This window comes from Podospora pseudoanserina (genome assembly GCF_035222485.1).
Source record: "Podospora pseudoanserina strain CBS 124.78 chromosome 7 map unlocalized CBS124.78p_7.2, whole genome shotgun sequence".
Taxonomy (NCBI): Eukaryota; Fungi; Ascomycota; class Sordariomycetes; order Sordariales; family Podosporaceae; genus Podospora; species Podospora pseudoanserina.
Window position 1 is genome coordinate 1,257,820 of NW_026946672.1, and position 23,683 is coordinate 1,281,502.

Consider the following 23,683-nt stretch of genomic DNA (forward strand, 5'->3'; position numbering starts at 1 on the left):
TAGGTGCATGCACAAGTATACCTAGAGGGAACTCTTGGAGAGCATCACACAGAGGACACGGTATAGCATAGCATTGAACTTTTTGGACGAGGACACTTTTCTCGTATAGTAGTAGGTAGGTTTGGGAAGTCGAATCGAGGACGTTTCTGGTGACCTACGGTAACTAATGATGCATGTGCCAAGAAATATTCAAGCTTCCGGGCGGTTGATATATCGAGATCTCTCCAGGCCGGCCCAGGCGCTAAAGTTCGGGGAGTGGGGTTTATGTAATCGCGCTGACTGGCAGCACCCCGCAGTAGCCCGCTTCGGTGAGCAGCACTCACCTGAAGGTCTCCTAGTCTCTCCCCTTCGATGGAACATTGGCGCCTTGCACTGAACACCTCCTGGCTCATGAGACAGCGAATTGCATACAGCAGAGCAGAGCACAGTCTTATCGATATCCTTTCTTTTTTCTCCCGACACGTTTCATGACGTAGTGAGAGAGCCTGGACACATCTCGAACACTCTCACTGCCTAAGATCCGCCTGCGGGGTTCAGATGACCTGAGCTCGCCGTAACACACTACCTTACCTACCTTCTGGAGCTGCGATAGCGAGCTGTGAGAGAGTGCCTCACCTGCGGGGTCGATTCAGCAAAGCAAGACAGTATCGATTGAGCTTCACCGACGATTGATCAGGCCAACCCAGTCAGGGATCAGGAATATACATCCTCCCCTATATCCAACAAATAATACAAAAACACCGGTGAGTTTTCATCTTATTCGTCAGATCTGACCTTGCTCACCTACAGCTTATCACTGACTGGCACCACAGCCTGAGCTATCTGAGCCCTTTCATGGTCGATCTTCAAGTTCAGCATTGATCTCTTGGAGGAAGCGGGGTGCTCTCAACCCAAGGTCGAGCGTCTATCGTCAGATAGTTCAACATGGAGGTAAGGGCAACCGTTTGTTCTTCGTCACAGCCTCGGTCACCACAGCAAACCTACATCACATCACAGCAATCTTGCAACAAGTCACGATCCCTGCAAGTGCCAGGTCTTGCTGTGTTCTTTCTCCGAGGACTTTTCCCTCGAGGTGATTGCTTCGTTGCGCAGCTAGCACTTTCCCATCGCCGACGAGTCACACAGGGGTCTTGTTGGTTCTGTCTCGTTGGTCTGTCTCGTTCTAGAAGCAACGCCAGCACCGTTGGGGGCATTTTCCAAAGCTTTGTGGATTTTCCCCCTTTGATTCCTCTTTTACCGCCGCAACCAACAATTTACCCCTGGACCCCTGGACGCGGACACCGCCCGGTCCGGCTTTTTGCTTCTTCACTACCAACTCCTCGGCCTTCCGACCAAACTGTGACGCCTCTTCGTCATCTTCGTCAGGCAAGTGTCACACCAGCCTCGCAGCGGTGACGGATGGGCGGATAAGCGGGAGCAGACGGGCAGGCAGGCAGACAACCAGGCAAAAGGCAAGTTATAGGCAGCAGAAATCCCGCGTGTCAAACATTGCAGAAATGTCTTTTCAGCGAGTGAGTTACCCGAAACTCTTTCATCTGCTGTCTGTATGTTGCCCCTGTCGTCACTGGGTGACCACTGGGGTTTGACTTTGCGGCCGAGCCACCGGGTCCAACTCGCTGGAATCGGGAAGAATGCTTGTGCAACCCCGGTTGATATTTTTTTTTCTGGCTCAGGATTATTATGCTGTCATGCCTCGCTCTTGCCTAGTTGAGTATGATATGGGCTTCTTCTGACCGCAACTTTGCCTCTTTCCGTCAGTGCGGTGGTCCCTTTCTCTCATCCACTTGGTTCCCTCCCTCTTCCTCTCTTCTTCCTCTGTCAGACAGGAACACAGAAACACAGACACCAGCAAAAGTCCACGAGGCGAAAAAGAAAAATGGAGGCCATGTGCGGATATGGTGCCAACCAGAGGTGAGCTCGTCTCGCCGGTTAGGCCCAGCGCCACGACACCACCAGCAGCAAGCAGATGCTGTGAGAGCCTTTGTTTCTCTCACTCACAGGCAATGCGCATGCGTCGAACCGCAAAAAGCCAGCTCAGACCTGCCTACCACCACTTCATCCAAAGCACAATTCCGTTGTCTTGTCTCTGAGTCGACTCTGCTTTCCGCCTCTCGGCCGGTTCAGAAGCAAGCAAGCAGGCAAGCAGTTCCCGGCTTGGCCAATCCCGCCAGGCTGTTTACACAGCTTGCAAACAAAAAGGGCTTGTCAACATCGAGGATTCGAGGATTGGGTTCTTGCCTACTCGTGTCGTGTGACTGCTTGCTTGCTTCTTGGGGGGCATGCAAGGGCGGTGACGGAGGGGAGACTTGCTTTATCTACTTCAGGGGCTCCCTCTTTTTCTCTCAAGACACCTCACCTGGCTTTACTTTGTTTTGTTTCGTCATGTATTCTACCGGTGGCAATGGGGGCGGTGCTTCGAGGGACAACGGAGAGGATCTGGACTCGCAGCCTCTACGCCCTCGTCCGATCAGGTTTATCAGTCCAGCAGCGCTAAATCTTTCTCGTGTTTATGAACAGAACCGGCAACGAATCCAAAAGAAAGATGGGCCAAAAGTGCCTGACCCGACGACGCCCCAGACGAAGGGGAAGCCTCGCCTGTTGTTAATGGGACAAAGGAGGTATGGAACCTTTGGATTTGGATGGACAGTGTGGAACTGTGGCTGACTGTGCTGTTTGTTTCAGGAGTGGGAAGTCGTCCATCTCGAGCGTGGTGTTTCACAAGTTGCCAGCGAGCGAGACATTGTTTCTCGAGTCGACGGCCAGAATTCAAAAAGACAGTCTCAAGTAAGCGTCTCAAGAGAGCAAAGTTCTGTGTGGATCACCCGCTGACACGCTGAAGCTCTTTTATGGAGTTTCAGGTTTGGGATTTTCCAGGTCAGATCGACATCTTTGAAAACCCAGCCTATTCGTTCGACATGGACGCCATCTTTGGCGAGATTGGGGCTCTCATTTGGGTCATTGACGCCCAAGACGACTATCTCGAAGCCGTGACCCGGCTCAATATCACCATTCTCCACGTCCAACGAAGCTACCCTCACATCAATATCGAGGTCTTCATCCACAAGGTTGACGGCCTTAGTGACGACTACAAGCTGGATATCCAGCGCGATGTGACGATACGGATTCAGGACGAGCTGTCGGACCAGGGGATCGAAAACGCGCCTGTCAACTTCCACCTCACCAGCATCTACAACCACAGCATCTTTGAGGCCTTTAGCAAGGTCATCCAGAAGCTCATCCCTAGATTGGGTCAGCTCGAGGCGATGCTGACGAACCTCTGCCGGACGTGCCGGTTCGAAAAGGCCTATCTCTTCGACGTCAACACGAAGATCTACATTGCGACGGACTCGACCCCCGAGGACATGGCCAGCTACGAAATCTGCTCTGATTATGTGGATGTTATAATTGACTTTACCGAAGTTTATGGGAGCTGGCCGAGGACGCAGCAGTGGAGGGACAGGCTGGAGGGGGAGCCGTGGTCGCAGCCGCTGGAGGATCAGGTGGCGTGCGAGTGGGCCGAGAGCGGGATGGTGCTTGCCGACGCGCAGAGGCCGATCATGCTGAGGGAGGTGGACAGGTTTCTGGCGCTGGTGGCGATCATGAAGGAGGGGAGTTATGAGAAGATGCCGCAGATTAACATGAATGTTGATGTGGTGGTGAAGGGGCTGACGGAGTTTTTTGAGATTACGAAGCCGAGGGGGGGAGGAGGGGGAGTGGTTGGGGGGCAGGGAGGGGAGAGGGTTGTTAGTCCTGGTGCTGCTCCTGCTCTGTGATGAGCGGAGTGTGTTGGGTTGGTTGGAAAGGGGGCGGGGGGAAGAGCAAAACTATATACATAGCGTGATAATGAGTTTTGTAAAGAGGATCTGAGATGAAGGGGTGAACGCGGATGCTGTCCTTGGACCCTGTTTTGTGATGTTCAAATTACATGGCAAAAAGTAAACAGATGGAAAAAGGGGGAAGGTAAAAAACAAAAATGGATTTCTTCTCTGAGAGAAGATGGTCGTTGTACTGGGGCCACCCGGGGATTGAACCCGGGACCTCTCGCAAGCAATGCTGTAGGGTGAACCCTAAGCGAGAATCATACCACTAGACCAGCGGCCCTTTCTTGAATTGGTGTTTCTCCTCTCCTCATTTTTGAGGTGATATGGAGCTGTGGGCGGAGACCAAGTCGTCCCCCCAACACTGAAGGGGTTTTGTGGCAGGGAGATGGTGGCTTGGGGAAGCCCTAACTTTATCCACTCTCCCTCTCTCTCTCTCTCTCTCTCTCTCTCTCTCTCTCTCTCTCTCTCCACATCTACACTAACTAAAATACTAGCAGAGAGAGGGGCCTTTAAAAAGGAGGGCTATGAGGAAGGAGGGCATGAACAAGACAGGGCGTGTGGCTCAGTTGGTAGAGCGTTCGCTTAGCATATTTCACGGTTTCCGATTAAAATTGGGAGTCTGGGGTACGGATGTATGCGAAAGGTCCTGGGTTCGATTCCCAGCCCGTCCACTGCTTGTAAATCACCATTTGGTGGTGGGTTATCTTTTGTGCTTTTTGCAGTCTGGTCATTTCTTTTTGTTGCTTGGTTTGTGGTTGGGGTTGCGGTGAGTGTGGTTGGGGCTTGGACTGAGGGCTGGTATGGAACCGAAGGCTGTTGTGGACTGAGGTCTGTTGATGGAGGTCTGTTGATGGAGGGCTGTTGACTGAGCTCTGTTGGTTCACTATTGGTTGTTTGTTGAGGTAGGTACAGGTATAGTTTGATCTTACTCTTCGAAGCCAGAAACTTTCGCTAGAGGATCACTGGAACCTTTGTCATAAGTATTATGCAAAGTGAATCGTGAAGCCAACAGAAGAAACAATACTCCAAAGCAGACTGTGGATAAAGACTTTTTATGGAAGGTGGTGTGTTAGTGTTGAAGCACCTATCTAGGTAAGTACCATGCAGTCAGCCTCAACTAAGGTCTACTTGGAAATTGTTGACAAGATATTTCACCATACCAGAAACTCGAAACTACTTCACTTTCCTATTGTCACACTTGCATAGCTCTTCTGGCTTCCAGAGCCAAGTAAGAAGTCTTGAGAATATCCAAGGTAGAAGGGGCATCTTGGACCCTAAACTTCCGATGCGGACAATGATTCACAAGTCTCAAAGGTCACTGAGATGCATGGATTCGCATATTGTCGCTACCCCTTTTCTCCCCTTTTGATCGTTACCGAGGCCTGGAAAGGGGCCCCCAAAGACAAACAATCTCTCTTCAGTAGCCTGAAAACCGCGCCCCCTCAACGGCCAAAAAAATAAACCTCTTCAACAAGGCAGCAATACCCCAGGTATCTTGCAATACGAAAAATTCATCCGTCTTTTTATTGTTGTATGAACAAACCGGGAATGATGGGTTTGCACCCGATGTGCCAATACGGCGCAAGTAAAATGACTACGTACCATCTCAACGCAGCTGCGTCGCGCTTAGGGCGGCCAACCGGAAAGGGGGTAAACCTGGAGCGGGGGAGTCGGATGATTGTTGACTGTTTTTTTCTTTCATCCTTGAGGTAATGGTGAGTGCAACGCCGCAGTTTGGCTTTCAAGACGGAAAAAAGCGAGTGGGATGATGATGGTGTTGGTGTACGAATCTGCAGAGAGAGCTCTTCCTAAAGGTGTGAGAGAAGGAATGGACTAGGAGCGATGACCCGACACTCCGGACCTCCAGCCTGTTCTATCTAGATCGAAAAGCGCAAAATTCCGGATTCTAGAAGCTGGTCCCAACTGCGCATCCTCCGAGTCCCCCGTCCCGTCTATTCTCACCCCCTCCCTAGGTCAAACTCCTTCAGCCCTCCCGGCTCGTTTCGCAACAACACTCTCAATAAGACACCATCTTCATCACGATCCATTCTCAGCCCTTGTTCAGCCCAAAGAAACATGAAACATCCCGAATTCTATGGGTTAGGGTTTCCCTTTCTCCCTTCCCAACACTGCCACCATCACCACCACCACCACCCTCATCTCCAAAATTCTGCCTCGCCCAAGTAGGTAAGCTTCCAAAAAGTCACCCGCACATCCATCCCACCACCGGACAGCCCGCATCTATGTCCCACGACATTCCAATTTTCCCATGCATTTAATCTATGTTCCTCCAAAAAACCGAGCATGTGAAAGCGAACGCAAGAAAGATGCGGTACGTAATCCACCCAATCGAGCTCAGCCTCTGAGCCTGCAGACTGTTGTGCAAAGGTAAAGTTGGTCAAGGCTCAGCCGCTTTGCTGAGGAGGGGAAAAATCCCGTGGGCCGGCTGGGTTAAACGGGCGGGTGGGTGGTCCACCCCCGGAAAAGGTTCGTTAATTACCTGGTGCCTCTGGGGAAAACCACCTAGACCCCTAGACACAGTCAACGGTGATACTGCAGGGGTTTGGGGGAGGGAGGAGACACAAGAGTGGTGCGTACTGCATCGGGGTGCACAAGTTAGAACTTTGGAAGCTTAACGAGAACACGGAGAGGGCAGGGGTTTAACTTCCAGACTACCTAAATGTGATGTGTGCGTGCTCTTCATGTTTGATGCCTTTGAGGACTGGCCGGGCTGGGATAGGTAGGTTGCCACTACCGGTGCAGTTAGAGTAGGTAGCTATAACCTGGCCCTCGGATACGGCAAAACCCCCGATGCACACCCGCGGCAGTGTCACTTAGACGGCAGCTGTGCGGCGGAGGGAACTACGCCATCCCACGGGCCCGCGCCCCAGACGAACGGGCAGGGAACCCTCTTACGGGATTTACCTGGTTCCAGGTGAATTCCATGGTTTACCTGAGGAGAGAGACTGTTATCTAAGTAGGATTAAGATGGGTGTTATCTTTTGACTCTTGCACACCCCCACACCGGCCCTTATGATGAGGACAAGACGGATGGATGAGTAAAATATGTCTCTCCGCCCACAAATCTGAGACAACGTACTCACCCGGCCTGAGCTTGAAGGGGTTGCTCCCACTAGGTAGATATGCCTCTCCATAAGCTGAACCTATGTTAGACTGACAGGCAACCCTCCCCTTCGGTCCCGGGCCGTGTCTTAGCCTCTTTGATATCCTGGCATCATCATGTCTTCGGTGTCTCTGTTGCCGTGTGTACACCTCCAACCCAGCCCTTTGAGGCAGGTAGCATGAGGCAGGTAGCACGAACGGTTACATCTGCTTTCATTACCAAGAAAGAAAAAATCTCACTTGCATGCACACATACAGACCTAATCGCGTCTACCGAGCCTTGCTGACATGAGGACATGAAGAAATTAGCCGCTGCGGAGTCTGCTGCAGAGTTGATGTAGGGTAATATACCTCAAACCTCACCAAGATCTCACCTGCTTTTTGGACATTCACCTGCTTGCAACGTCATTTCTGTTGAATCAGAAACGTTACCTCGCATCACTCTCTTTCAGTATGTTGACTATTCACGGAAGACTTCAACCACATGCAACCAAAGGATCCAAAACGAAAAAAAAAAAATTGGGTTTGAGCAAACGTTTTTCTCGTTTTTATTAACTACGACGTGTAGTAGAATCCTCGTAGTCTCAAGCTACTTGGGTTATAGAGCAGAGAGAGAGAAATTTCCCAGCCGCAAAAAAGAAAAAAAAAACCAGTTGCGGATTTCCCACGTATTCCCCTTCCAGCATCTCAAACCAGTGAGACGAACCCCCGTTCCCGACCCCCCATTCCCCATCTTCACCACCCTTCCTGACAGCCGAGGAGCGCGGTTATCGTCTTTTGACTGCGTTGTAAACCGGAAAACCATGACCTGAACTGCACCCATCACAATTCCCCTTCTGCCGGGAAATAAAACGTGCGCAACAGTAATCTCGTTCCAGTACCAACAGCCAAAAACAACACCCACTTCCCAAGCCAAGCTGTCAGGATTGGTGCGGAGAAAGGGGAAAGAGAGCCCCCCCAAGGCAGATAAAAGAAAAGAGAAAAAAAGACAAAAATTAAAAAAGACAAACCAGTTGCCTTTTTATTTTGCCCTGTTCACAAAATCCAGACACCCCTCCCCCTTCCCCAAAACCAACCCCCTACTCCCGTCCATTCTTCTTGTTCCATATCCGAGGCAAGCCTTCTTTGCCTCGGGCTCGACCCAGCCTCCTTGGAAACACTTCCTTGTCGACAACCAGTGTCTGCCCTTTTGCTCAAGAAAATCACATATCCCGTATGAGTTTTTCATGTCGCGCGCGCCAGGCTAGATGAATGTTATGTTTTCCGCTGATTTGTTTTTGGATATACACCTCCCAAACAACAATCCAGTGTTTTTTTTTTTTTGCAGCGTTTCCGGCATCAAGCCGAAAAGTCGTTACCTCGTCGTCGTCGTCGTCGTCGTAATCGTCGTCGCTCGGTCGTACGCAACGTCGCAAAAAAAAAAAAGCCGGTTCTTGTCGGGGATATATATATCCATCATTAAGAAAAAGAAATAGGCCGTAACATTAACATTCATCCATGAGACAAGGAATATTAAAATGTTTGGTATCCAAGGTGGTCGTGTGTTGTTGGGTGAGTGAAGAACGAACGTTAAGCGAGTGCTGGTTTTTTTGGCGGAAGGTCGAGTCGAGTGGTGCTGAATTTCGTCCCCCATATCCACCAAGTTTTTGAAAGGGAAAAAAAGAGAGAAGAAAAGAACAAGATCTTGAGCTCGGTCTGTGCCGAACTTGGGTTGTGGTGCATTGCTGCGGTCTCCTCTTTGATATTTGAATCACCGAAAAGGAAAAAAAAAGTTTCACACGACAAAAGAAAACAAGACCACCTGTATCTCATCCTTTCCAAAATATGCCGATAAATATGCAGATAAAAACTCAAATATCCAGCCCCAGGACCCAGCCATGTAAGGTTTGATGTTGTGTGCATGCGATACAAAAGCCAAACAGAAGAAAAAGGCTTACAACCGAGCTCGCAGTTGAAGCAGTGGTATCCAAAATAGATGAAAAAAAAAAAAAAAAAAACCAAGACCAAAAAACGCTCGCTGTAAACAAAAAGAAACACACACACACACACACACACACAAAAAAAAAAAAAAAAAAAAGAAAAACCCCGTCCAAATATATATGCGCCGAAAAGGGTATGTCGACGATTTGTTCCCAGGAAGCTCCGAACCCATGCAAAAGGTGATGAAAGAAACGCCCCGATATGCCTTTGATGCTTGCGAACAATAAAGTGCGGTGGTGACAGGGGAAACTCTGTTGTTGCGCTTTGATGCCAAACCCTCCTGAAATCGCGACTATCGGTCGTGGCCGATGGGCGCGTTGGTTGGCGCGTTTACAACGAGGCTGTCGTCACGACTGGATAGCTAGCGGCCGATACAGGTGGCGATGGTTGTCACATTGTCGTCGCATAGTCCTGGTACCGACTGTCCCAGCCAAACGAGTTGTAGCCAACCGTCACACCGCACTGAGGAGCAAGCATGCTGGGCAGTGGGAGGTGGGGGATGGGCGACGAGACCAACTGCGAGCCGTAGAACAGACCAGCTGTGGTGTACGGCTGGCTGTAGGCAAGAGGAGGCGATGGCGTGTAGGACTCGCTGATGCCAATCGTGGCCCACATGGTAGGGCTGGTCGAGTCGGGCGGAGTCGAAGCTACACTTGGGCTCGAAGGCAGGATCTTCCAGGAATCGACGGGGGCTGGCATCGTGGTCGGGGTGGGCGCCTGGGACCAGATGTTCGCACCTGCAGGCGAGCTGGGCAGGAGCGGTGGCTGGCGGACGACATCGACGATCCTGGGCGGCGGCGGAAGCAGAGGCTTGACCAGGTTCATGACGGCATTTTTCACCTCTTCACTCTTCCCACTGAGCAGCTCTCCAGCACCATCCTCCTCGAGCCCCTCGAGTGCCGACACATGTGTCCGGAAGACAAACTTGTTGATGGCCTGGATGAAGTCCTCGTGAAGCTTCTTGCACTGTGTTTCCTTCTCGGACCAGTCGTAGGTGTTGGCCTTTGCATTGACACAGTGAATGTCCTTGTGGTACTCAATCAGGGACTCGATAGTGTCCGGCGTCAGCTTGTAAGCAACCTCGTTTCTCAGTACCATGTCGACGTGCACAATGTAGGCCTCGAGGTGGATGAGCTGGTAGTTGAAGATGGCCTCAATCAGCGGGTTGGAGTCTTTCCTGAGCTCCGATTCGGGGCCCTTGGGCAGCATCAGCGAAGCCAGGGTCCAGATGGCATTTGGCGACGACAGGGTCTCGGTCAGACATCTTTGGTGTTGAGGTACACTGTTGAGTGGGCGCTTGATCCTGTTGATGCGCTTGAGTGTTTGCGTGAGCCACGGCTCTACCTTGGATCCGAGGACCACGTTGACGGAGGAAGCACGGGGAGCAAAGGCAGCTGCCGAAGCCGGGAGTAGTTGTGGTGGCATGGTCTGAGTGTACTTTGGTGTGTGTCCTGGTTGAGTGAGTACAAAGGGTGGTCGAGGTGGAGCAGGGCAAGGGCTTGGGATGGGGAACTAAGAGGGCGAGGGAAACGAATAGTAAATAAGAAACGAGGTGAGAAAGGTGACGGAGCGGGCGGTCCCAAGACAAGGGATTAGCATGCACGCCAGCAACCGCAAATGAGAAGAAGAGAAGGGTGGACGAAGTCTCGTGAGGGGGAAGAAGGAGGGTGAGAATCTCGTATAGTCCGGGTGCGAGGGCCCGTCGTTATAAGAGATCAAGTCCCGAAATGGGTACCTACCGATGGGGTCCCTGGTGTGGGGGTAGGTACTTACTTGGGAGGGGAAGGGTAGGGAGGAGGGCGTGGCCGAGGACATGCAGGTCGATGGAGAGGGGACAGCGCCGATGGCCAGATGGGGCCAGGCGAGCGGACGGGACTGGGACCCGCCTGCAGCTTCACAGCAGCGCCCTCACCTCGACTGCTGTCTGCCCACTGTCCTCGTCGTCGGTGGAGGAGCAGCATCTGCGGGCAAACAGATCATCAATGGTAGCCTGGGCTGACTGGGCCTGGAGGAAGAACGGGGTGAGGCTGTCGGGTTTGCCGCGGCTTCGCGTCAGCGTCGTCTTTACTGAGGGCAAGTACCTCCTCATACTACCACCCACTGCTGCCGCATTCCCGGACGCTACAGACGATATCAGACCCTTGACACTTATAAGTCGAGATAAAATGACCATCTTGGGACGATCTCCAAAGTACCTTTTGTTTCGTACCACCCCCAGGTTTCATGGCGCTCTTCTCTGAGCATATGCAGTGTGGCACAAGAATACTTGATCCGATCCCAGCCGCTTGACTGGTGACAGGATAGGATAAGCACGTTTGATGGAAGACGGGGGACGGAAGAGATGGGACAGCAGCCACACCTGGGGTTTGCGCGGCCCATCGCCATCTGCTCTCTCTCCCTCTTAGGCCCAAGGTGAAAGAAGAGAGGAAAGAAAAGGGAAGAAAGTCCGTGGGCTATGCTGCCACTTGCATATGCGCAATGGCCATCGAGGGCGAATGGCTGGTCCGGCTTGTGGTCGGTCGCATGCGACCGGAGCTGAAAGCTGCAGATGTGGACGGTGCAAGCTTACAGCTACACTACGAACAGCGCCACATCTGGAGTAGTGTTACAGAGCACCGTACCGTAATTACACGGCTGTAAGTCTGAACGTCCGCCAAGAGAAAAGGTCGCCAGACTAACACCCGGCTAGACTCGCCCTGTTGAAGACTTCTCCTGGCTGGCGTGGCTGGCAGCAAGCTGTTCAGACTCTCTCATGACAGGCCTCTTGACAACAAGTCAAATCATGCAGCGAAATGACTCCTTTTTCGTGTTTCGCTAGTCGAAGAGTAAATGACGCGTCCCGCAGCAAGAAGAGCGCGTATCACAGCTCCCGGCCGATCGTAGGACTTTTTTTTTTTTTTTCATGGGGGATTTTTAGTTGCATGAGCCGTGAGGAGTCATATCGATATCCGCCACCGCCCAGAATCTATATGAGTGGCCCGTCGAGATCCCACCAGAAACTGGAACTGGTAATTCGGGTAAACAGTGAGGCGTCAACTGAATACCTTGTGTGAATGGCTCCAGGACTTTCAGATAACGTCCGTGGTCGGGCAGCCAAGTCTGCAGCCAACTCTTGTTCTGAAAAAGAGCATCGTTTCTGACTTGTGACTTGTGAGTTGTGATATTGACAGAATGACCGTCACTCCAAGGTACCATCCGCTCCCTTATTAGCGACACCGGCGTCCTAAGATAAACTGCCATGCAACTGCATGGTCTAGATTAAACACTGTTCGTGTTGCCGCTGAATGGACAGACGGTCGCTTGAAAAGGCCGGTGCCGTTTGTGATGGGCCACCTCTTCAGTCATGCATGAAGCTCGCTTGGTGAGGCCTCAAGAGCCATATTGTGCGGTCCATCACGCACACCACCTGGGTCTTGATGGCTTGGGATGGGGTTCCCCCTCCTTGCAAGCCGCCAAAAAACGTTCGAGAAAGCAGTCGGAGCATGTTGGCGGCGGGGAAGAGACAAAGGCGTCATTTGCCATGGCGAGATTGTCTAAATCTCAAGCCATCGTCGTGATCACAAGATATACCTCAATCTTCCCTTTGCCCAGTGATATGAAGCGGTGCCCTAGCCCGAAATCATGACGAGATGACAGAGACGGCGTAGCCATGTTGAAGGCTGCCCTGGAACCAAGGCTCCAACCCCATGACTGCATATCGGTAAGATTAGGAGTCCTTCCGCAGTAGACGCAAGAAGCGAGGAGCCGAAAGCGAAAAAGATATCATCAGCTTGGCCACAAGGAAACATGAAACACACAAGCGCGCTGCTGGAGGTGTTCTTCTCTTGTCTCAACTCCCTCAGTGGCTGACTGTCTGCCCATCAATAAAAGATCCCGCCCACCCCTCCCGAACATGCCGGTCTTGTTGCTGGAAATCTTGCTCGACGCCACACGTTCGACTTTCTTGGGCCCAGCACTCGACCAGTATGTCCCGATCTGGGCATGCCGCAGGAGGAGGATGGGACCCAGCCAGCCGGCTACACGTCCTGCGATGGCGATATTCGACACCGACTGGTCCCTTTGTCGAATTGTGCGGCCAGGGGTGGGTTCCGGAAGGAGATGTTCGAGTTGCAACATGCCACTGGCATCCCACTGGCACCCCCAAACGGGCAATATAGAGTGCAGGAGAGGGGGGAAGCATCGCCAGTAAATGCCAGCCTCTCGTCTGTCCCGTGTCATGGATGACAAGAGCAGGCATGGCATGGCAGACCATGCTAGCGCAGAAGGTGAGCAAAAAGGTGTGTAAGTTGGGATCCCTGCTATTGAGCCTCATTGGCTGCCGGCCTGACGCCCTCCTCCGGCCGCCATCTTGGAGAAAGACCGAGGATACGGCAGACGATTGGGTGAAAAACTCGAAACGAGGGCAAAAGGGTGGTGCCGCTTTGCGACGTTACTGCAGACCTGGGGTGGCCTAGAACCACCTACCTGACGTCCAGCCTGCCAGATTAGAAGTGAACGCGAGGCTGCTGTAGAACCGGCATCTGTTCCTGTCTGGGGTGTCAAATCTCCGTATACTTGGTTATGATAATCATGGTGGAAATGATGACGATGCTGATACTGATGCTTGGTGTTGATGCTGCTGGAAGCTGAACGTGGAGCTAGCTGCTGCTGTGAGGGCGAGGTGAAGTCTGTGAGAGAATGCCCAGACCTGCCCAGCTGAATTACGAATACATGGAGAGGGGTTTGTGTGTATCCAAACTTGGAAGCACGGTGGATCTGCAGCCTTTTCTCTCTGCAGCCCCACTGTTTCCAACAACGCAACTACACTTATACACACTGTCACTACAAATTGTGGCTTGGCTCATGTGGCTTGCGTACTCTTTCCTCTCTTGCGTGACGGGAGGTGAGGCAAAAAGTGCCGTCTCTTGCCGCGCAGCAGCGCACACTCGTGACTGACAGTCACTTGACTTCGGCCGGGCTTCCTTCTTCGGGCCAGTGTCCCGTGATCGCAAATATTCCTGGATCTCTGTGAACCTCCTGTTTCGGCCAAACACGCCCACTGCCCACTGCCCACTGGCAGATCGTCTCTTGCTCGCGACCACAGTGCGGATCACCAATGGCTTCAGCTCGATAACGCCTGACTCTTGACTCCCTTGTTTTACTCTGCGTGGGGTATCACGACCCAATGATGCCCCAGCGGGTATCGAGAAATAAGACAATTCGACGCGAGGGACTTTCAAGAAAGGAGAAAGGTCACAAAGCTTGGAAACTGGGTTCGGAATGGACAACCCCGCTGGCGAGGGCGAGGAAGAGGAAGGCGAGTTTACCGCAAGAAACAAAAAACATTCCTCCCTGTTTTTCGCCGTGATCCTTCGCCGTCTTCACCGCTAGAAGACCGGTTTATCGCCTCAAACCCAAGTCCCTTGTGATCATGACTCCTCGACTTGAAATTTCTCAATAAGGAATCCCCCATCAACGGGGGGTTGACGGATATCGGATATTGGCCCCTCTTGTCTTGTCCTTCTCCCGTCTCCCGTCGTGCCGGGCGGGCCTTGGCACCGTTGACGTCACTCTTTTGGCTTGTCAAGATCAAGCCTGTCAGGGGTCTGTCAAAGTCAACATCAACGTCAAAACCGAACTGTATTACAACACACGCCCAGCGATCTGCTAACAAGCCTCACCCCGGCCTGCCCGCCTGATGCCCAACGTGTTTTTTCTTCAATTCAAAGCCAAGGCAACTGAGGCGAAGCCGACCTTGAAAAAGGTGAAATGTGGGGCCGCCCCGTTGCCCTCGGAGGCAGCCGACTCAGCCGACCGACCGATCGACTGCCGAACAACCCTCACCTTAACGTGGCCGCCACGTACACCCGGCAACTCTAACGCCACATCTGAAGAGATCCGAGAAAAAGGGTGTCATTCATCATTCAAGCGAGAGAAAAAAAATCATCTATTTTCAGCTGGCTCAGGGTAGCGTAGGGGAAAAACTTCAAGGATTGCCCCTCCCTCTTTTTCAAAGTTACGCAACCCCTGAATGTGGGGAAGCCTAGCTAGCTACGCTACACCCGAGGGTTAGGGTCGGGGATAAGGGCTCCCTCGCGCGCCCTCTCAAATGGTCACCGATCAGAGATCGCTTCGGTCAGCAGGTGCAAGGCCTCGTCACTGCAGCCAACTCACATGTAGGCCCAGCCAACAACTTCCAACCTACCTACATGACCAGCCGATCAAGGGAGTTTATGCATACAGCATGCAAACACGGAGAGAAGGACCTGTCGGTATACCCGGAAGCAAAGGCAGATTTTGTGGGAATGCTGTCTCGGCAGTTGTACCTAGACTGGTCTGCCTTATGCTGGTGGTGGTGGTCAGCACCTTGGTTGGGACAGCCCCACATTCGCTGCCTGTTAGCGTACCGACGCAAGGGAAAGGGGGCTCAGCCCAGCGGTTCAGTACTGGCACTCTTTGGAGCCGAGGCCGGTGAGATAGGCGGTGGGTTGGGTTACTCGATCTTTTATTGACGTTTGGAATGTTGCTTCTTTGAAGATGAAAGTGTGCTCGTGACAACTGGGAATGTACAGCCACGACACACGATTCCTAAAATATATCTTATTTTCCATCTTCCTACTCAAAGACATATACCATCCGTAAAGGCCTAAACTCACCGTCGAACTGCTGTGGTCATATTGTGGCCGCTGAATAGCCCAACACCAAACCAGATGATGTAAACAAAACCAAACAGAATATTCCACACACATCCCAACTTCACCCGCCCAAATCCCATATAATAATCCTTCCCTCCGCACCTTCCCCCTTTACCAATCCCCCAACCCAGTAATCCCCTCCTCCTCCTCTCCCTCCTTCTTATCATCATCCCACCCACCATCATTCCCCCCTTTATCCCCCCCCTCTTTCTTCTTCCCATCATCACTCTTGTTCCCACCCGTAACACTGCTAGCAACAGCAGCAACCAACCCCCCCAACCCGCCCAGCCCCCACCCAAAACCCCCAAGTTTATTCCCCAACTTCACCCCGCCATCATCCTCCTTCCCAACAGGACTAGGAGTCCTAAACTCCCCCTCTGCCTTTTCCTTCCCCTTATCCACCTTCTTTTTCTCAGGGGAGTTTGGCCCCGGTGTCTCGTTCCATGAGCCAGGCATGGACATCTCACTGTTGTTTGGTTTCTTCTTGTCCCACGGATTCGGATCGACGTTTTCGTTGTCCGAGTCGAACTGGTCTTGGGGTGAAGGTTGAAAGGTGAGTTTTTTGCGGGAGGAATTTTTGCTGGTGCTGGTTCCTGTGAGGGGGGCGGGTTTGGGGATGGTGAAGGGTGAGGGGGGTTTAGAGGGGGGGTTGGGGTCGGGCCAGGTGTTGTTGTTGTTGTTGTTGTCGTTGTTCTCGTTGCCCCAGCTGTTGTCATTGGAGGTATCATTGTTGTCACCCGAGTTGTTGTTGTCATCGTTGCCCCAACTGCCGCCGCCGTTGGTGTTGTTCTCAGCCGAGGTATCATTGTTATTGTTGTCGTTGCCCCAGCTGTTGTCGCCGTTGTTGTTGTTATTCTTGTTGTTGTTGTTGTTGTCGTTGGAGGTATCGTTGTTGTCCCCAGACGAGTTATTCTCATTACCCCAACCGCCACCCGCATTGTCATTGGAGGTATCGTTGTTATCCCCAAAGGTGTTGTTTTCGCTGCCCCAACTGTCGCCGCCGCCGTTGTTGTTGAAGGTATCATTGGAGTTGTCGTTGGAGTTGTCGTTGGAGTCATCATTTCCGTTGCCCCAACCCCCCCAACTGTTGTCATTGGAGTGTTCTTTGGAATTGTCGTTTCCGTTACCCCAGCCGCCACCGTTGTTGTCATTGTTGCCATCATCAGACCCGGCCTTGGTGCTCTCGGTGAACTGAACAGCAGGAGAGGCCGACTTGCCCTTCTTCCCTCCTTTCTTGTTCTTCCCTCCTTTGCTGTTACTTCCGCCCTGGTTGTTACCTCCGCCCTGGTTGTTACTTCCGCCCTGGTTGTTACCTCCACCGTTGTTCCCTCCACCGCCGTTGTTGCCGCCAGAGCCAGAAGCCACATTCGGAGTTCCCTGCTGCGTCCTAGGTGTCCCCCGGCCCTGGCCCTGCCCCTGTGACACCGAATCATTCGGCCACATCGGAGGCACAGCGTTCAACTGCCACGACCCCGGCATCTGCTGCCACTGCTGGTACCCAGCCATTCCCTGCGGAGTAAAGTTGTGAGGACCGTAAGCCCCAGGCTGCACGGGAGGCTGCATCACAGGCGGCGGAGGACCCTAGCCTCCCCACGCAGGACCGCCAGGTTGATGGGACCAGTAGGGATTCGGGCAGTCTGTGTGGATGATGTTGGTCACAGGATGCACAACACCATCCCCGGCGTAGCCATAGTTCTGGAACTGGGGGTGGATAGGAGCCGGCGGAAAGCCCGCAGGCACAGCGGGCTGCTGAGCTGGGCTGTCAAAGACTTGGACATGACCGTCTAGGTAGTAGGCGTTGCGCGGTGGTTGGACGGTGGCTGAGCGAGAGGGGACATGCTGGACGGTGGCTGATCCCTGGGCGTTGTTCGAAGACTGGTTGCCACCGTCGGGTTTCTGCTGATCAGACTTGTTCTGGTTTTGGCTGGTACCAGAGCTGTCGCCGGCAGCCTTCTTGTTGTTCTGGGGGTTATCCTGCTTGCCCCTGTCTCCCTTTTTATCGTCCTTCTTGCCCTCCTGCCTCTCGTCCTTCTTGTCGTCTTTCTTGCCCTCCTGTTTCTCGTCCTTCTTGGCATCCTTGTTCACACCCTTCTTGTCATCCTGCTTATCATCCTTTCCGTCCTTCTTCCCATCCTTCTTGCCCTTGTCACTCCCCGCAGAACCACCCTTCTTCTTCAGACAGTCCGTAAGCAGCGCCGCGGCTATCTCCTTTCTAGTTCGGGGCTTGCTCAACTCCCGGCCCAGGAGTCTCCGACCCTGAATGCAGTTCTCGCAGCCGCATGTGGCATGGGGCTCCAGATCGGGGGTGACAAAGTCGTCAGGAGCGCCCGTGTCTTGCTTCTTCGTGTTGTTCTGGCCCGACTTGTTGTCTCTTGACTTGTCCTCGGTCTTATTGTCATCAGCCTTCTTCTTGTCCTCTGCTTTCTTGTTGCCCTCGACCTTCTTCTCCGCCTCCATGGTCTTGCTGGACTCACCCTTCTCGTCAGGCTCGGGAGGGGCCAGTTTAGCCTCGGCCGGCGTCTTGCTGCTCTGAAGCGGCACCTTTGCGACAAAAGTCTCGCCCTCGCCGTCGCTGCCCGTATAGACCTCGACCTGAAATTTAGGCTTCTTGGCTGTGGTGTTGACAGGTTTCTCCGTCTCTTGAGTCTTCTTGACCTCCTTGGGTTTGGCAGAGTCAGCCTTCTTCTCCTTTGACGGAGATGACTTGGGATCGCTCGGTTGGCCCTTTGTTTGCTGTTGCTTGTAAGCCTTGGAAACTGCCAACGCTATAGCCATGGCGCGCTCCTCCTCGTCTGAGTCAACGTCTGAAAAGATCTCGGAAAGTCGCTTAGTCGTGGCCGCCTCGATCTCTGCCTTCCTCTTGGCCTCCTCTTCTTTCGCTTTCTCTTTGGCCACCTTCCTGTCTTGAGCAGCGTGAACCGTAGCAATTATTCTAGCCTCAGCTCGGGCAATGACATCACTAGCCTTTTTAAGTGCGGCGGCAGCGGCAGCAGTAGCCTCGATGTCGACGGAAGCCGTCTCGGCTTGGGCAGCTTGGGTGGCTCTTGCTTTGTGACAACTCTTGTGCTGTCGAGGATGACGGGACTCGCCATGCTCGCGGTGCTCGTGGTGCTCACTGGCTCGATGCATGGTGGGCGGCTGAGCAGTAGTCGAACCTTGTTGATCGTAGTATCTGTCTCGGGATGGGGACCGATGCCTAGAGGGGGGCCGGGGTCTAGAATCGCGGCGCCTGGAATCTCTGCCTCTGTACTCTTTCTCCTCTGATCTCCGTCTCTCCGGCTCGGGTGTTGTCAGTCTCTCCTTTTCGGTGCGAGTGAGATTGCGTCCCATAATCCACTCCATCATAGTATTGGGAGGCATGGCTGCGGTCAGCGAGCCGCAGCGAGCAGTGCGACTTTGGTGATGTTGGAGACAAGAGGAAAAGTCAAACAACGACTATCAATCTTCTGAAGTGATAGTGACGGAACGGAAACAGACCGGTAGCGGTGTTGAAGGGCGAAGAACAAGGAAAGAATCGAGAAGGAGCCTCTCGATCCGAGCGGGTGTTTGGAGGAAAGGAAACAAGTTGGGGAGGGGCCAACGGCCCTGAGTGAAGAAGAGAGAACGACGAGAGGGGAAATACTTGGCCTGGTGTCGAACAGTAACCAGAGATGAAAGTAGCCGCAGAAAGCAATTTGCTGTGAAGGAGAGTATGCGCTGAAAACTGTAGTCGCAAGGTAGGAAGAAGCTTTGTATTTGCAGGAAGAATTGGCTATTACAGCAAAGTCGGTGGTGGGGGGTGGAAGGGAGATTTTTGCAAGAAAGGCGGGTCACGTTGCTGGAAATTCACTTGAGATGGAAAGGTAAGGGAGCAAGTTGAGTGTTTGAGGAAGTCGCTCAGAAGGTCGTGGGTCTGCCCGTAATCCTCATGTCGTCGACTGATGCCCTGCAGTTTGAGGCTCAATGGAGATGCCCCATGGCCCGTGTCAGTCGACATATGCCATTGAGATTCCCGTCGAGTCTCTCTCATTGACTCGAAGCCTCCCATTCCTCGTCGAAACCACGCAGTTTGAGGCCCCGTTCAACCACAAGTAACCAACACAAACAAGACCTTCGAGACAAAGAGACGCAGAAAAGAAAGAAAATACATTAACCCATCAACCCTTATGTATCTCACAAGTTCAAAGCTCTCATCATGTACCGTGTTCCATAGTCCCGACTCATCTTCATCACCACCAACTACAGCTTAGCCCTCTCCCTCCTCTCCCTCTCCTCCCACTCCCTCTCCCCCCTCCAATTCCTCCACAACCCCCACCCCCCAACAACCAACGCCAACGGAGGACAAACCCACAAAACCCACCCCCACCACCTCGGGCTCCCCCTCTCCACCTCCTCCATAACCCTCCTCAACTCCCTCTTCAGATCGTCCTTATCCCCATCATTCCAAACCACCACCCCCCCACCAAAAGCCGCCCTCTCAACCTTTTTCATCACCCCCCCCTGACTCCTAACCCGATTCTCCGCATCCTCCCTGCTCAAATGCCCATCCCGCCTCATCAACCTCTCCATCTGAACCTCCTCATCCCTTACCCCAACAACCATAACCTGTCCCACATACCGATCAAGCTTACTCTCAAACAACAACGGCACATCCAACACCACCGCCCTTTTCCCTTTGACATACTCCCTCACCACAGCCCAAAACATGGCCTTCCTCACAGCAGGGTGCACAATCCCGTTCAGCACCCCCCTGTCCTTCGCCCTCTCCGGACTAGTACCGAAAACCCTCCTCCCGAGCGCAGGTCGGTTCAACGGGCGGCCTTTTCCGTTTGGTCCATTCTCCGGCATGTCCTCTGACACGGGGACGAGTAAGTCGGGTGTGCTGGGGAGGAAGTGCTTCACAATGGCATTGTAACCCGGCGTGCCCGGCTCGACGACCTGGCGGGCGATCAGGTCGGCGTCGATGATGGGGAGGTTGTAGGGTGGCTGCGATAAAAGGGAGGAAACGGTTGATTTGCCCGTGGCTATCGAGCCCGTGAGGCCTATGAGCAGCATTTTTGGCAAAGTTTCTTTCTTTAGTGACTTTTTGGTGAATATGAAATTGATGATAGGGGTTGTGAGATAATGGCAAGAGTTGATGAATGAGTACAAGTTTCGGTATATGTGAACTAATAAAATGGGAAGCGGGTTTCGTTAGCCAGTGCCCATGGCAATCGTATGATGATGCGGGGAGGAGGATCCTCTTCTTCCTCCAACACCTTTTTGCCGAGCTTCTCCAAGCTGCTTCCCCCGATTCAATCGACAGCCTTGGCACAAGAGGTAAAACCCGCCTTCGTCATCGCAAACGGACAATGGCGTGCCCGGCACTAACACTTTCACCCCAATTCCCCTACCAAAAACTGTTAAGATCCCGCCAAGCCGGGTCAAATCTGGGGTTCGCTTTGCATGTGACATCTGTGGCGTGCTGTCAGGGGCCCTTGGCCTTCTGTAGCGGCCCACTTTCAGCCTCACAGCTCCGTTTTTGACCTCCTTCAACCTTCACATCTTCACCAGGCACTTCACAGAGCTTAGAAAAATATCAAAGGAATGTATTGAGCCGTATAAAACCAGCGCAGAAACCATCCCATAAACACCAGCGATAAAGAACCGTTGCCCATTCCCTTTAGTACCATCGCCAAACCGAAAAGCACCCATGCCCATCCCATGATACTATTTCCATCCATCTAAAAGATGACCATCCATGAGACCCTGACGTGAACTCAATCCTGTACCATCTAGAGGAAATTATTGAACCGACTAGATTAAATAAAGGCAACGCAGCCAAAAGAGATCTGCCTCAAAGACAGCAGATTGTTCGTCAAAGGCATCGCTAACAACACCAGCTCGTTAGCCAACGTGCTCCACAGTCAACACCAAAGTATACTCACCTCTAGACATCAGGAGGAGCCTCAAGACGCTTGGCATAAAACCAACCATCCCTCACATACCACTTGTGCTTGAGCCGATCAATCTGACGGCGCTGGTAGAGACCCCAATGGCCATCCACCTCCTCCACCCACCACTCCTTGTACGGGTCCCTGTTGGCCGGCATAAAGTCCTGAGGCTCGAAACATCCCTCCTGCTTGGCATGCTCAATGTCAGCAGCCAATCGCTCGCTCTGAGTGAGGCCAATGCTCAAGGCAGGCTCAAAGTGGACGTGAGGAGGCTGCGCACCAGGAGTTGGGCTACCAGGGAAAGCTTGGTGGCAGTGACCGTTCGGCATCTGCATCAACGGATTCATGCCAGGCTGCATCCGAGAGTAGGCAATGCCGGCGCCGGGGAAGCTGGGCGGAATGGGACCACCTTGAGGGCCAAACATGCCCATGGCAGGCATACCAGCGCCGGGCATGGCGGGCATGGTGACGCCGGCGGGGGACAACACCACAGGTCCCTGAGGACCCATCATGTAGCCTCCTTGGAGGGCGTAACCACCCATCTGGCACAAGGGAGTGTCTTGACCGGTGACCTGTGAAAAACTTGATTAGCAGCTGTCGCACAAAATCTGACTTGAAAAGCACATCAAAGACCACTCGGTCGCCTGTTCGATGACTGAATCGAAACAAAAAGTCGGAAACTGCTGGCGTCAATTACCTGAGGAAAACCAGCAGCCGGGCCAGCGAAATAAGCCATGCTAGGGGGATCCCGACGAGGGATGTACGTCTGGGTCATAGGTCCAAACTGGGTGGAGGGCAGCTGGGGCTGAAAGTGAATCCCATTGGGGTTCAGGACAGGAGGGGCAGCCGGGAAGGCACGCATTGAGCGTAGAGGGGTGGTCGGCCTGGCGCCATTGCTGCCGTTCTGGTCATCTTGTTCCGACTTCATCTTGCTGGTAAAAGGACTCGCCTGCGGATGGGGTGGGAAATCGAGGTCGAAGCGAGCCCTTTTATGAGGAATCAAGCCGACAGCTGGGGCAGGAGCTGCTCCCATAGGCTGCCGGGCCGCACCTGTGCCCTCATCGTACCCATCTGGTTTGCGTTTGAGGCTGATAATCTCCGCCCCCAATAATTCCATTTTTTCGATCCACCTCCCCGCTCTCCCCATCTCTGATGGCCATCTCCCGTTCAAAATCATCTGCCGCGTCTTGAACTACATATCCCAAGACTTTATGTTCAAGCTTGGTCGGGAGCGCATCGGGGTTCTTGGTGAGCCCTTCAAGTCTGAGGTTCAGTATCTCGCAACCAGTAGCTAGGTGGTCAATGGTATCAGAAAGCTTGGCGAGGAGCTCATTCTGTTCTTTGATTTGGTCGGCAGAATCGTCGTCCTTGTTCGGCCCAGAGGCGGGGCCTCCTATGGTGAGCATTTTGAATGTGTGGCGATCGCCGGTTGTGTGGGTGTTGCGCCGATACAAAAGTCGACAGGACCGCAGAAGTCGGTGATCTTTTTATCCTCAACAATAACACCCCCATTCACTTGAGCAGGTCCTCAATTGCTCCAGGAGCTCACTTGAGCCTTGGCCATTGGAAATTATTGTGGGTTCAACCTGGCCATCTTCACTCACTGGCTTCAGTGCTCAACTTGCTCTCCCAGCCGCCTGGAGGTGCCAGCTGGGAGCAACTAACCCTTATCAACACCGCGTACGTACCGTATCTCGAAGAATCCACATGTTTCTGGTGCGGCTCCAGTGCCAGTGGTAGCGTTGGGGATTGCTACGCTGGTTGCTCCCGCGTTCGTGGGTTGTCTTGGTGATTGGCCAGCAGGGGAGGCACATGTCGTCGAAGTGAGTGGATGGTTCGGGTTGGATCAAATGTGAATTTTGAAGACTCTACTTGGGTGCGGAGAAGAGAAAGGAGACAAATCCTCAGGACGACCTCAGATCACAAGACAGAGCACAGTGCGGAGATCAGCCAGCAAGGAAGGCACCACGGGAGCAGTCAGGTCTTGGTCACACCGGCCAGCGAGTATCGTATGTTGTCGCTGATAGCACTGTGTAGTCATCAAGCTGTTCAGAGGGCCATTTTACAGCTATTCAGATTCACAAAGGAGAGCTGGAAGAAGGTCTTTTGAGTGGACTCTGGTCAACGAACAACACACGATGAGCTCTGTGGATTTTATGAATCTCTGCCTGAT

General features: G+C 52.9%; 7 protein-coding genes and 2 non-coding genes across 9 annotated transcripts; 4 read left to right on the forward strand and 5 right to left on the reverse strand.

The window, feature by feature from the left end:
• Positions 1 to 2,382: 2,382 nt before the first annotated feature.
• Positions 2,383 to 4,446, forward strand: GTR2 (GTP-binding protein gtr2; the record flags this gene model as incomplete). Its single annotated transcript, XM_062950179.1, has 4 exons — positions 2,383 to 2,618; positions 2,683 to 2,784; positions 2,840 to 4,240; positions 4,271 to 4,446. 3 exons carry the CDS (start codon positions 2,383 to 2,385, stop codon positions 3,771 to 3,773), a joined length of 1,272 nt encoding a protein of 423 aa, XP_062796158.1. The 3' UTR covers positions 3,774 to 4,240; positions 4,271 to 4,446.
• On the forward strand, positions 4,011 to 4,101 carry QC764_0113400. The gene has a single exon. It is a non-coding gene; the product is annotated as a tRNA-Pro (tRNA).
• QC764_0113410 lies at positions 4,373 to 4,492 on the forward strand. The gene has a single exon. It is a non-coding gene; the product is annotated as a tRNA-Ala (tRNA).
• Positions 4,493 to 9,314: 4,822 nt separating this feature from the next.
• On the reverse strand, positions 9,315 to 10,349 carry QC764_705250 (uncharacterized protein; the record flags this gene model as incomplete). Its single annotated transcript, XM_062950180.1, has 1 exon — positions 9,315 to 10,349. The coding sequence occupies one exon, from the start codon at positions 10,347 to 10,349 to the stop codon at positions 9,315 to 9,317; it is 1,035 nt and encodes a 344-aa protein (XP_062796159.1).
• Positions 10,350 to 12,689: 2,340 nt separating this feature from the next.
• QC764_705260 (uncharacterized protein) lies at positions 12,690 to 13,166 on the reverse strand (the record flags this gene model as incomplete). Its single annotated transcript, XM_062950181.1, has 1 exon — positions 12,690 to 13,166. One exon carries the CDS (start codon positions 13,164 to 13,166, stop codon positions 12,690 to 12,692), a length of 477 nt encoding a protein of 158 aa, XP_062796160.1.
• A 1,846-nt stretch (positions 13,167 to 15,012) lies between these two features.
• On the forward strand, positions 15,013 to 15,378 carry QC764_705270 (uncharacterized protein; the record flags this gene model as incomplete). Its single annotated transcript, XM_062950182.1, has 1 exon — positions 15,013 to 15,378. One exon carries the CDS (start codon positions 15,013 to 15,015, stop codon positions 15,376 to 15,378), a length of 366 nt encoding a protein of 121 aa, XP_062796161.1.
• A 331-nt stretch (positions 15,379 to 15,709) lies between these two features.
• On the reverse strand, positions 15,710 to 18,958 carry QC764_705280 (uncharacterized protein; the record flags this gene model as incomplete). Its single annotated transcript, XM_062950183.1, has 2 exons — positions 15,710 to 17,014; positions 17,189 to 18,958. 2 exons carry the CDS (start codon positions 18,956 to 18,958, stop codon positions 15,710 to 15,712), a joined length of 3,075 nt encoding a protein of 1,024 aa, XP_062796162.1.
• Positions 18,959 to 19,816: 858 nt separating this feature from the next.
• CAB5 (Dephospho-CoA kinase cab5) lies at positions 19,817 to 20,632 on the reverse strand (the record flags this gene model as incomplete). Its single annotated transcript, XM_062950184.1, has 1 exon — positions 19,817 to 20,632. One exon carries the CDS (start codon positions 20,630 to 20,632, stop codon positions 19,817 to 19,819), a length of 816 nt encoding a protein of 271 aa, XP_062796163.1.
• An 874-nt stretch (positions 20,633 to 21,506) lies between these two features.
• QC764_0113470 (uncharacterized protein) lies at positions 21,507 to 23,417 on the reverse strand (the record flags this gene model as incomplete). The annotated part of the gene is made up of 3 exons (XM_062941194.1): positions 23,199 to 23,417; positions 22,208 to 22,702; positions 21,507 to 22,082 (listed from the first exon to the last, which is right to left on the reverse strand). Exons 1-3 carry the CDS (start codon positions 23,322 to 23,324, stop codon positions 21,507 to 21,509), a joined length of 1,197 nt encoding a protein of 398 aa, XP_062796164.1. The 5' UTR covers positions 23,325 to 23,417.
• Between the last annotated feature and the right edge of the window lie 266 nt (positions 23,418 to 23,683).